General features: G+C 42.6%; 1 protein-coding gene across 2 annotated transcripts in view; it reads right to left on the minus strand.

The window, feature by feature from the left end:
- LOC126365858 (peroxidasin homolog) overlaps nt 1–13,448 on the minus strand; it is a 1,186,130-nt gene that overhangs the window by 231,049 nt on the left and 941,633 nt on the right. The window contains exons 5-6 of one of the 2 annotated variants that reach the window (XM_050008523.1): nt 7,822–7,893; nt 5,556–5,627 (exon numbers count right to left, since the gene is read on the minus strand). In XM_050008523.1, coding sequence (XP_049864480.1) covers nt 5,556–5,627; nt 7,822–7,893 — 144 coding nt within the window. The remainder of the gene's footprint in view (nt 1–5,555; nt 5,628–7,821; nt 7,894–13,448) is intronic. The other variant, XM_050008525.1, reaches the window with a different exon arrangement.

A 13,448-nucleotide genomic window follows, 5' to 3' on the forward strand; every position in this document is an offset into this window, starting at 1 on the left:
AGAAGGTATTGCTTGAAGTCTTACTCTATCATTCTCTCTCTTCTTCTCACGAATTGTGTCCACATGATCCTCTCCTTGCCGATTTTTATGCAGGTGATCGTGGTTTCTTATTAGTCAACCTTGTTTTCTTAACATCCTACTTTATCACACATTTTAAGCGCTTCGATTCTGTTCTTTGTCACTTTAATCCCGGGTCTTGATACATCACCTCAGATTAAGGCCAATATTAAATAGTAGCAGACTTCACTTTGTCAGTAATGCCCAGTTCTTTGCCTGTGTTACTCTGCTTTTTAGATTTGCCTTGTTTCGTCCGTCATACGTAATTTCGCATTCAAGGGAAACAAATTACTTCACTTCGTATGCTTCGCGGCCCCAGAAAATGATATTAAGTTTATCGCTAATTTCGTTTCTGTCACTCATTACTTTCGTTTTCTTCGGTTTATACTCAAATCATATTTTGTGTTCATTACACAGTTCATTCCATTAAACAGGTCCTGCAATTCTCCCTCCTTTCGCTATGGATAGTGTTGTTATCAAGGAATCTTACCGTTGATATCTTATCACCATGAATTTTGTCCCACTCTTGAACCTTACTTTTATTTCCGGCAGTGCTTCTTCGATGTGCAGACTAAGATTGCATTAATGTATTAACACATTTTGTAATCTGAGCACTTCGTTCTTGCTCTTCTGCCCTCATTTTTCATTTTTCCCTTGTGTTTCTTGTACATATTGTCAATTAGCGGTCTTTCCCTACAGTATATAAGTATTTTCCTGAGAATTGAAAAGATCTTGCACCATTTTCCCGACAAGTATAGATAAATCTGTTTACAAATGTCTTTGCCTCTACTGTAGTGAGATAATGTAACACACCGCCGAATCACTAATTAGGGACACGGCCTATATGTGTGACTGGCAGTCAGTTCGCCAAACAGATGGCAGGAGGTTTTCAGCTGAAAGCAATACAGCTCACGCGCGTTTACAGCTTTGTTCACTCCTTGAGTGGTAGTGTGTAGGGCCCAGCACGCCATTGAGACATCTGCACTCTTAAGCCTAAAGATGCCGCATGCTTTGCCATGCACACTTATTGGACTATCCACAGAACACCACAGACTCCGGACACCACAGCGGTTAGCCATCAGCAACGTGCCCAACCAGTCAGCAGTATCAATTTGTTACCAACGTAAAAAATAAAAAAAATAAAAACGTTCACCAACAGTGCGCCCCGCCGTCTGCTGACAACAGTATAGAGTTCCCAGTTTCCAGTTCCCAGGGAGCATGCAACACCAGGGGCCCAGCTTGCTGCACGGTCTGTCATTCGCTGCGACGCGTAAATATACACTCACGTTTTTGCGGCTCTCAAGCGTTTCGAATTATACTACCGTAAGAAGACGTATTCTCTGAATTCAGTAGTTGTTTGTTAATGAACAAATGTGTTTCATTTTCAAATAACTGAAATGAACAATGACGGCTTATCAGTCGCGTTTCTACACCCCCATCATCATTTATACTCCGCAAGCCACCATACCGTGCATGGTGGAGGGTACTTTGCACCACTGTTTATCATTCTTTTGTTCCACTCGCAAATCGAACGAAGCTAAAACGATGGTCTGTTTGCTTCCGTGCAAGCCCCGATTTAGCTTTTCTTAGCGGCACTTGCACCAACTGTACAGCCAGTCGACAAAAATACGGAAATACATAACATACACAGTGTGTCCCAGTAACGTTAGGATTATTGCTTTGAATATTATGTTCACAAAATTTCTCTTTATGAAAAATGAACTCCCCATGGATCAAAATATATCTGAAATCGTTTTAAAAGTGTTTTGAAACGGTCACTGTCATAATGTTTTAGAGCTGCATTTACTACTGTAATATAATTTTCTACAATCTACACTACTGGTCATTAAAATTGCTTCACCAAGAAGAAATGCAGTTGTTAAACAGGTATTCATTGGACAAATATATAATACTAGAACTGACACGTAAATACATTTTCACGCAATTTGGGTGCATACATCCTGAGAAATCAGTACCCAGAACAACCACCTCTGGCCATAATAACGGCCTTGATACGCCTGGGCATTGAGTCAAGCAGAGCTTGGATGGCGTGTACAGGTACAGCTGCCCATGCAGTTTTAACACGATACTAGAGTTCATCAAGAGTAGTGACTGACGTATTGTGACTAGCCAGTTGCTCGGCCACCACTGACCAGACGTTTTCAATTGGTGAGAGATCTGCAGAATGTGCTGGCCAGGGCAGCAGGCGAGCATTTTCTGCATCCAGAAAGGCCCGTACAGGACCTGCAGCATGCGGTCGTGCATTATCCTGCTCAAATGCAGGCTTTCGCAGGGATGAAGAGTAGAGCCACGGTTCGTAACACATCTGAAATGTAATGTCCACTGTTCAAAGTGCCGTCAATGCGAGCAAGAGGTGACCGAGACGTGTAACCAATGGCACCCCATACCATCACTCCGGGTGATACGCCAGTATGGCGATGACGAGTACACGCTTCCAATGTGCGTTCACCGCGACGTCGCCAAACACGGATTTGACCATCATGATGCTGTAAACAGAACCTGGATTCGTCCGAAATAATTACGTTTTGCCATTCGTGAACCCAGGTTCGACGTTGAGTACACCTTCACAGCCGCCCTTGTCTGTGATGCAGCGTCAAGGGTAATCGCAGCCATGGTCTCCGAGCTGATAGTCAACGCTGCTGCAAACGTCGTCGAACTGTTCGTGCAGATGGTTGTTGTCTTGCAAACGTCCCCATCTATTGACTCAGAGATCGAGACGTGCCTGCACGATCCGTTACAGCCATGCGGAAAAGATGCCTGTCATCTCGACTGCTAGTGATACGAGGCCGTTGGGATCTAGCACGGCGTTCCGTATTACCTTCTTGAACCCACCGATTCCATATTCTGCTAACAGTCACTGGATTTCGAACAACGTGAGCACCAATGTCGTGATATGATAAACCGCAGTCGCGATAGGCTACAATCTGACCTTTATCAAAGTCTGAAACTTGATGGTACGCATTTCTCCTCCTTACACGAGGCATCACAACAACGTTACACCAGGCAACGCCGGTCAACTGTTGTTTGTGTATGAGAAATCGGTTGGAAACATTGCTCATGTCAGCACGTTGTAGGCGTCGCCACCGGCGCCAAACTTGTGTGACTGCTCTGAAAAGGTAATCGTCTTCCTGTTGGTTAAATTTCGCGTCTGTAGAACACCATCTTCGTTGTGTAGAAATTTTAAAACTGCATCATAAGGTGTCCTTTCACTGCCAGCTTCAATTTGGGAAACAACCAGAAGTCGCCTAGGGTAATATCCGGCTAATACGGTGGGTGATCCAGGACTGCGATCCACGCACAAACTTCGCTTTGTGGGCTGGAGTGTCATCGTGGAGAAGCAATTCGACGAGTTCTCGCTCACAGTCGCTAGGGGACTCAAAAAATGTGATGTTGCCTCACTGCTTCCCTGCCATTTACGGACTAGTGTCAGACACATACTGCTATATTTTGCGGCGAGGATGTCTGCTGCAGCAGTGCTAGCACTTTGACTACCTACACAGCTATTTTTGGTGATGATGATGTTTGGTTTGTGGGGCGATTAACAGCCCGGTCATCAGCGCCGGCATACAGTCCCAATCTGTACACAGTCCATTGTAGTTACTTTAATGAAAGATGATGAAATGATGAGGACGACACAAACACACAGTCTCCGGGAGGAGAAAAATCCCCAACCTGGCCGGGAATCGAACCCGGGGCTCCGTAATCCAGAGGTAGCGACACAAGTTTTTTTTTGTTTTTTTTTTTTAAGTGTTCGATGTGTGTTGGTCTGGGCGGACGTCATAGGATATCCGTTCAAGTTGACCGTTCATTTGCTCAGGTTTTTTTTTTTATTGCAGAGGGTCAGCGCCTCGCTGACTGAACACGCTGAGCTGCCGTGCCGGCGTTACTAGACCAGGAGCTGCGGACAGCTATTTTTGAAACTTCAAGGATAGTAACTCCGCAATTCGCCACGAGATGACACTGGGTCGTCCTAAGGGAACTGGGATACACTGTATATTACGACGCGTAACACGGGGAACTGTAGACATTTAGAACTGCTATCATTTCATCTCAGAATGGGTAAATATAGGTCTGTGTGTTTTTCCAGAGATCTCATACCATTCTGGCATCTGGTGAGCTTAGTGACCAGGGGAGGTGCGAGAATTCATCCTTCTCCTCACAAATCCTCTCCTGGAGGATGCTAGCTGCATGAACGGGAGCCCTGTGGTCTTGGAACATAGTAGCACCATGGGTAACGAACATTGTTCCATGCGACGTCGACTGTTTAGAGTTTCGTCCACCATCGACGCCTCAAATTCCTATACGTTATACATAATACCTGCGAACAGCTCGTCAAACGCACATTGTAGAGCCTCTATTAAAGCTTGTTAACTATAGTGCTGTTAATATGTTACCGCTGGCACTTATGAAGTGTAGTATTAAGAAGATAGACAGTGGTGCTTATAACGGCGTACAGCTCACTCCTCTAGATACACGCAGATCAGTCTGGTGTGCCTAATATTCTCATCTCAAAGACGGATCATTGCAAACAGTATGTTTCTATTTCACTCTGAAAAAACACTACGACACAATCTGAATTTTAACCCAAGTAAGTAGCGTACAATCGTCTGCAACTATAACACGTTTGAATGCAGTACTAAAATAAGTATAGCCAGACCACCGGCAATGTAAAAAGCAAGATCTAAGTCGTTCATTTCAGTTGGGTAAAAGACGTGTACCAATATGGAAAAAAATCAAGTATTAGCTTTTAATAAATTCTTTAAATAACGAGATAGAATTCGTTTTATAGTCTGGGTTACAGACTTATGACAAAATCTAAAGGTGATATTGGTATATCAAAATATGTCTTAATTTCTTGTATATCAATTGTAAAACGTTTACTCACGACGCATAAATCCTCAGTGATTACGAACAACACCGGTTTCAAAATACTGTGCAGTCTTTTGTTTGGAGATAAACGTATGTATTATGATTGTCTCCCGCAAAAATCTAGACACTTCATGAAACCATTTGGCTTCGATTGACGAACGGCTTTGCCCATTGCTTGCCTATTCACTGTTAACACACTTGAGACTCCCGTTGTACAATTTTCAGTGAATGTACACGACGTGAACTAAACTGGAAACAATATTATTTCATTCACGTTTTCATGGCGATACTTAAATCATCGGCTGTGTTTTTAATTAATAGTACAGGATAATATTACTTTGGGCTCTCAGAATTCTCACTATGATCTTGTTGTGTTACATAACTGAAATTGTGAACTTCAAAGTCCCATTTAGTAAAAAAACGTTGAACTAAAAAGAAAACAAAAGCATGAAAATAAAAGAGCCTACGAAACACCGCTCTACAGCTCAACAAAACACCCGCAAACACGTGCAGCAGATACAACAACAAAATTATGGTATCCCAAAGAGTATCCAAGCCCAGCAGTATCCACAAATTCATTCCGTTTCTCTTCTTTTCTTTTTACTTACAGTCGCTCGAGACTTCTCAGATCGCTAAATACCCCGGGTTCTAATTTTTCGATCTTGTTGAAATGCAGGTATCTGTAAGGACAGCCGGCATTAGCAAAGGCAGAACATTTGCGTTCTTGGCGACAGCGTGCAGTGCATATATATGTGGGATGTGTGGATTCTGGGTGACTAAACATCTTCTGCGACGTCACAATGACGCACATAATCGGTGACGCGCAATGGAAGTAACACAATGGCGTATTGCCAGTCAGCATCGCCGTAAAGTCGCTTATCATTTACTAGTATAACTTTTGAATTACTCAATTTGATAGTATTTTTATGCCATGTTTCTTCCTTTGTACTTCGTTACTACATATACTTTAAAAATTTACACAGAAATTAAACGCCGCTTGTCCTGGTAAAATTATCATTAGATCCTCGTCAAGTTTCTTTGTGATCGTCATAAAGTCCTTCTCAAGTACAGCAGTACTCACTAGCTTATTTCATTTCAATAAACGTCGTAATAGTTTTGTTGAAACGAATGCGTAAAAATAAATATTCGACACTCGCTGAAGAAAATGGAGTGCAGTTAGTATACAAGGTTAGATTATAGTACATGCCATTTAAAGCTGGTTTGAAGAGACCGCAGAGGAAGCGAAAAAGAAATTGAGAAACGGGCTACAGGAAGATTTCATTAACGCTGTATTTAAAAAAAATACTAAAAGAAGTAAGGAGTCTTCTCGGCAAGGATTTGAAGTTAAAGGAATAAGAAATATGACAACAGCGAAGATCACTATGAACGAAGAAAGAATTCGTTAAAAATAGAAACAGCGAAAAAAATTTAATAAATGAACTAATGCAGTGTAGCTTAGTTGGAAGAAAATTGCTAGGGAAGTGCAAAGTGCAAAAGTAGTTGGTTTAACCACAATGCAACACGTGAAAAAAGTATTCCTCAAGATTAAAAACAGTTCGATTTCAAACACTAGACAAGACTGAAAGATGTTCTTCTATTTTCTAGATTTTTCGCGACACAATCAAATGAGCATTGGACGACGTCATAACCGATTTCGATCAGCCAGTGCTCATTTTCAACCTGTCAACAGATAAAAAGATGAGGTAAAGGATCATAACAGACTCTAAAAAAGCTACTCCGTAAGAATCTACTACTACTCCATCCGAACAGACCTGGGAAGGCATAACGCTTCCGACCGATCCCCGTGGCATCTTCGGGAATATGCTTCATTTGTTGTCAGCTTTCGTAACCGGAGCATCAACTTCTCAGTCAAGTAAGCCCTCAATTGTCCTCACAAGCGCTGAGTGCATCCCTACTGCCAACAGCACTCGGCAGTTCCTGATGGTTACCCATCCAAGTACTAGCCGAGCCTGACAACGCTTAACTTCTATGATCTAACGGGAACCGGTTTTGCCACTGAGGCAAGTCCGTAAGGGAATTAAAAGTTTACATAATGATAAAAGGACATATAATTAAAATCTAGCAGATTTTACAGAATATATACTTGTTCTTCGGTTCCTCTTCTTATATATTAATGAACTGAAGACCACCATTGGCTGATCTAAATCGATTACGACATTACGTAATACCCATGCGTTTATGTATCACAAAATCAAAAAGTAATATAACATAATCAAGAAATCAGTTTTCTTAGTGAACACTATGTGATTACTCCCAAAGAACAGAAAAATAAGTTTTGTAAACTGTGTCTGAAGCGTTCAGCTTCGTATACCTCGGACATACACAAAAAGGATAAGACTTTTTGCCGTAATTTACGTCAGAATTAAATCCATATAAATTTATAATAAGGAAACACGCAGACTAGTGTATTCGCCTTTACAGAGACAGAAGGGGCTAATTGGAAATAGCAAACAGAGTAGTGGTTAAAGACTGTTTAGAATATGTACCACAAAGCACTGAAGATGTTGAGTCTAGCATGTGTGTAGAATAGAATTCATTGTGCCAGGATATATAAATACAGGGTGAATTATGCTAAAACATGAGTACAAGCAATCCGAAATAAACTAGTTGATTTCTTAGACTTTCGCCTTCTCCGTTGCTCACCATTGCTATGATATTACCAGAAAGTGAATTACGTACCAAACAGGAAAACAAAATGGCTAAAATGGATTTTGCAACTATCCTCAATTTGCCACAAGACGTGCAACGACCTCTCAGGGGATGGTAGATGAAAGACGTTTTCGGGTCACGCAGAGTCCACACATCCTGGGTAATGTGAGCGGGCAGACGCAGCTGTCTGCGCATCATACTTACAATCTCTCAAGCTTGGGTAAATTTGAAAATGTATCGGCATCTATGGCGACCAGCTCATTAAAATGAAGGTATCTGCAACAGACAGCGAACACTGTTAACTGGTGTTTGGAGGCACTCGAAGCCGCGGCTGCTGCTGTGCGAAGAGATCGCCTCTGTTTAAGTAAAGAGGACGGCCAGCAAAAGGTGCCCCCGATGATTAGGTCGCCTCCGAAATTCCTCTCAGCCGCCATGACATGCAGTTCTGCTAGAAAATTAGCAAGGCACTATGTGACTAGATCTTAATTTAAAAATACACTGTAGAAGGGACACCTGTAAAGAAATAAACAAGTGAATCGTATAAATCTTACAAAGTCAGCAAATTTTGAAGTTGTCGTCACAGCTGGTGCCAGTTACTGCGAATAAAACACAAATAGCTATTACAGTCTTGCTATAATGTGAGGATGCTTCCCTAGTTTGGGAATACCCCATCGACCCATAAAGTTTTAAGATGGTATTAATGAAAAATACTGAAGAGCTACGATGGTGTTTTTGAGACACCTGGTGTTCTACAATACTTGAGTACAACGTAAAGAACGTTCATACAGCCATGCGAAACTATAATAAATAGTCTTCTCTGCAATGCTGTTCAACTCGCGCGTCACATTCACACATTCTTTTTTGTTGGTGAATCTTCGGAAACCCATTTTGCACCATGTCCTATTGTGGTTGGTGTGTATTGATGACGCCAGCTCTCGTCACGCGTGATGATTTTCTCCGGAAAAAAAAATTGCCCAGCGCCTTCAGGCGTCCACGCTTCGCCGTTTCTGATTGGGAGTCAAGGTGTGTGGAACAAATTTTACACAAATTTTTGTCTTCCTTAAAACATTCTGAAAAATGTCTTGAACATTTGATTTAGAGATGTTCAGTTTGTTTCCCTATTACAGTGGTTAACAACCTGACTCAGACCGTTACTCGTGAATAATTAGATGTTACCAAGTACTGCTCCCCAGCACCCCAACCCCCTCCAACATAATTAATATTTAGAGTGGAAAAAAAAAATTGAAAATTTTATTTCAAAATGACGAAAGATAAACGATAATTTTTATACATCTCTTACTAAACTATGAACTAATGAGTTGACGAAATAACTGGTGTTTTATGACAAACAACCTTTTTTCATGGAATGCTGACGCAGTTCTTAGTCCACTGCGAGTGCTAGTTACAAGTCCTTGTGAAAAAATAAATGTGTGCGATAATCAGGCTTACTGTCCTGAAGTCACGTGATCGCTGGACACCCTACTTGTGAACTGGCTGAAATAGAAAGATTTTTGGATACCAGTGATTTGTGTCTGGTCACTGGTATCACTACGATATTATTATTATTGCTGTTACTATCAACACTGTATCGGCCCCTCGGTAGTGCAGTACCTATTATGAAGTTGTTGTTGTACTGTGCTGTCAATTAGTACACTTATGAAAAGAAGCAATATCTCATCAACTGCATGGAGTACGTGTAACTTGGAACGGACACCTCTCAGAGAACTACATTTTATCCCTCAAGGGATAACTGCTCCCAGATTATACTATATTTACAGTTGAAAACATTCAGTGCATCTTCACATAATATTTGTTATTTTGTACCTTTGTCAAACTGAAGCATTGCAGTCTGGTGGTTTTAGTACAGATGCATAATTTCCAAATGTCACATATCTCTGGAAAAAAAAACAGCCTTCCTATAGACACAAGCTCCCGATATTCCTGTGTGGAATGTCGGTTCAGTCGTTGAGTTGTCTGAAGATGGTTTGTCTGAAGCAAGACGAGAAGGAGGTTTACAACAAAATATAAAGTAAATATTTCTACAGAATTTTAATACAGTGTATTTCAGTTTTTAATACGTCCATATTGTTTTAAGTACCGATAGAATATTTCTTAAACGTTGACATAATTTGTAAATAATAAAACGCAGCTTTCGCCGATGTTTTACGAGTAACCCGAAATTTACCTAACCTGTTCTTGCAAGCTTTATCTGCTGGCAAGGAAAGTACTAGAGGGTAGCCAGAAGTCCACTGTCTGGAAATGCCCTTGAGTTGGGACCATTCGGCACAGCATTTCTACAGATGACAGCAGACGCTTAATCCTCCTGCCGTTAGTATTATATCAGAGATCCTGGAGTGATGCGATCGAAAATATTTTCCGCAGTAGGAGGCACACTGTTAAATACCGGCAGTGCAATATCGTATAATCACGTCCTCGATAGGATCAAAGCCATAAAACATTCTTTGAATTGAACTGTTACGATTCAGTGAGTAAATTTTTATCGAAAGAAATTGATGGTATCGATGCTTGCAGCAGACATTCCCGGTTTTGATGACTAACAAATAAAGCATTATCTTCTCGTGCAATCGTACGAAAAAAATTTATAGTGAGGTAAGGATGACAAAGAAGAGATACTGGTTGGCAGTACGAATACAGTCTGACGTGAAGGGTTAATTAGTTTCTCCTGACATTTTAATTGTATTTCAAAGACTCCCTGCTGCTTCTGAACCCCTACCTGAATCCCCGGACGTTTTTTTCCGTTCGCCACGCTACCCCTGTCAAAGCACTCGAGCCCACTGGGACGAAAGCTGGAGCACAGCTGTTAACAAGTAGGGAGCGGGCGGTGGCAGTGCGTAATTAGACTAATTTGGCTGTGGGAGCGCCTCCGCCGCCGCTGAGATCCGAAGCGTTCGTTGTCAGGGGATTCGGATGCCTCTGCGCGGAAGTGCAAACTCTGTGCGGGGCTCGGCAGACTTCTGTAGCAAGACGTAAATCCGGAAATGCGCTCCGATAACAGTAATGAGGCCTGTAACTGTGTATAACCCGCAGGCCTTTAAGGCTGTACGTATAAGCATTCAGACAAGTTCGCTGTGGTAGCAAGGGTTGAGATAGTGAGAGCTCAAAAAGGGGAACGTTTTGTATCTGTATCTACATAAATACACAAGCGTTTGTGAAAACTGCAGCACCAGGAACGAGACAAGCGATTACAATTAAATTTATTCCCCAGATTATGGACATGATACTGCACAAATGATTAGACATATAGAATTGTACATGCACTTTAACCATGACAGTTAATACGGTGTGAGGCCGCTACGTACTTCAGTCAGAACTAGATATTGTGATGTGGACTCAAAGAGGGCCTTGGCATGCTACTGTGGAATACAAATCCAACTGGAGTGCAGGTGCATCCAACCATGGTCAACTTGTTAGGCGAACATTCAGGACAGGAAGTCAGTGGTACCTGGTATTCTTCGAAGAAGGCTTGCTCATTGCTCAACACCGTGGGGCTTAGCCTTGTCCTGATGAAATACGGCACGTGCAGCTGCCTGAGGGAGGTCCAGTGCCCCGTACTCTAAAACCTCACCGATGCAACTGTTGCTTTTCGGATTGCCATCATCAGTCATCAGTGTTCTGACTCAAACCATCACACTTGGCGTCTGACCGCTATGCCACTCAACAGCAGATGTGCCCGATCGCATACACCACTGCAGCGTCTAATATGTGCGCGGTTGTCACTCTAAGCGGGATTCTTCCGGAAATACAACACTTTCCCACTCACCATGCCAGTGACGAAAGTTCATATACTCTTTGCAGCCTGAGAAGTTGGTGACTTCTGATCAATGAAAGTCGACGCGATGGTATCTGTGCCACCAGTCCACCCGTCAGCAGGTGGTTACCAATCATCGGCGCAGGTATGTCCATCCCCTTTTCGGTGTTCAAACATCGATCCATCACTATTGGCGGAGCGGATGTGTAAGTTACGGTCACGCAGAAAAGATGACGGTCATCTCTCGCTGTGGTCACATTGTGTGGTTCAGTTCCCACTCGCTGTGTACGACGTTCTTCTATTCACTGGTTTCAAACACGCTTCACTGTAGTCGCAGCGTGCCCTGTACAACCCTTAGTGTCACGGAGCGATGAACTCGTTCTCGGAGACCAACCATTCTTCCCCTCTCGAACTCACTCACATTCTGATATTACGTCCTTTGACATCTACGAGGCATACCAACACTTGCTCGCACGTTTCCTCCTCGTTTGACAGTTCTGCACGACTGAACGTGGCGTAGCACTGACCTATCTGGTCACACAAAAGAGGGCGGTGCTAGGCCTACATGCACGCAATCTCCTTTCAGTCTTAATCACTTATTAGGGATCCAATGTTTTACGTGTCCTCCGGTTTTGTAGTTATGCAGAAAATTACTTTTGGGCGTTGCAGTTTTCACAAACAACAGTGTGCATATGCAGCAAACCACCTTGTGCAGCCGATAGTCATTCGCTCTCATGTTGGACAAATACACGTGCGCCATCGATTCGGCTCCAGGCGGGTCAATCGGGCCCGTAAGATCGCCGTATCATCCCCAGCTAGTGGCGTCGTCGAGACGCGCTATGGAATGGAGTGGGTCCGCACATCGCTCACCTCGCCGTTGTCTAGTTAGCAGTCTTGAAGCTGCTGTTACTTGGTAAACTACTGCTCAGTTCGCATCACGAGGATGAGAGCACCCTATTCCATTTCTACCAACAAAGTATACCTGGCGGGATTGGGAATTGAATCAGGGCTCCCAGCATTGCAGTCAGCCACACTGAGTTTTCCGCTGCTGAGCATATCACTTGCAAGTGGATCGACAAAAACAAAAACAAAAAAAAAACATGTCTATGCGCTTCCGTCCCGGCCCTGTTCTGTCTTTATTTTGTCTTATCGGTCGTTAGTCGAGATATGTGTCAGTGTCAGTATAATCGTTCTGCCGTCCGTCGCAAGAGCTGATTCTCTAAACTTTCTTGATTCGCGAAAACGACGTCTTCCTCTCTCCAGGGATTTGTATTTGAGTTCACTAATCAATTCTGCATCACTCTCTTATTGTTCTAATCAGTCGGTAACAAGTCTAACAACTCGCCCCTGAATTACTTCGATGTCTTCCTTTAATACGACTTGCCAGGGATCACAAAATGTCAAACAGTACCCAAGAATAGATCGAACAAATATTCCGTACACGGTCTTATTTATAAATGAGCTACACTTTCATGTAATTCGTCGACCAGTTGCGTTCCCTGCATCCAACCTTATGTTTTCGTTCCTTTGCCAGTTCCTTCACAACGTTATCCGTAGGCATTTCATTGACGTGATGTGCCAAGGAGCACACCAGCAATACTGTATTGAGCATTAAAGTACTGTTTTCCTCCTGCCCATCTGCCTTAAGTTACATTTTTCGCGCATTTAAAGTATCCAGAAATTGATCAGATCAATTGGAAATTCTGACCAAGTCATCTTGTATTCTCCAGCAGTTACTCGACGGAATTTCCCGTAGGTTCCAGGATCATTAGCAAACAATTCAGACTGTTGCTCCTTATTCGTCAGACATTTCATGTATAAGATAAACAACGATAAATTTCCAGCGGTTGGTTAGAGGCACGTACCTTTCGAGTGTTTTGGTACATGGTACTCGAGGGCTCCGATGACTTGCTAAAGAGGCATTGTAATTGGTTTCGTTTCTTGTCCCAGTTAGGTTCGTATTTATATTGCATTGGAAGTAGTGCACAACATTACAAGTGAGGACGACATGCGCTGTGTGTTCTCTTTCCATTCCCTCCCGGTACCTGTTGTTGACAACGGA

Source organism: Schistocerca gregaria, chromosome 4 (genome assembly GCF_023897955.1).
Source record: "Schistocerca gregaria isolate iqSchGreg1 chromosome 4, iqSchGreg1.2, whole genome shotgun sequence".
Taxonomy (NCBI): Eukaryota; Metazoa; Arthropoda; class Insecta; order Orthoptera; family Acrididae; genus Schistocerca; species Schistocerca gregaria.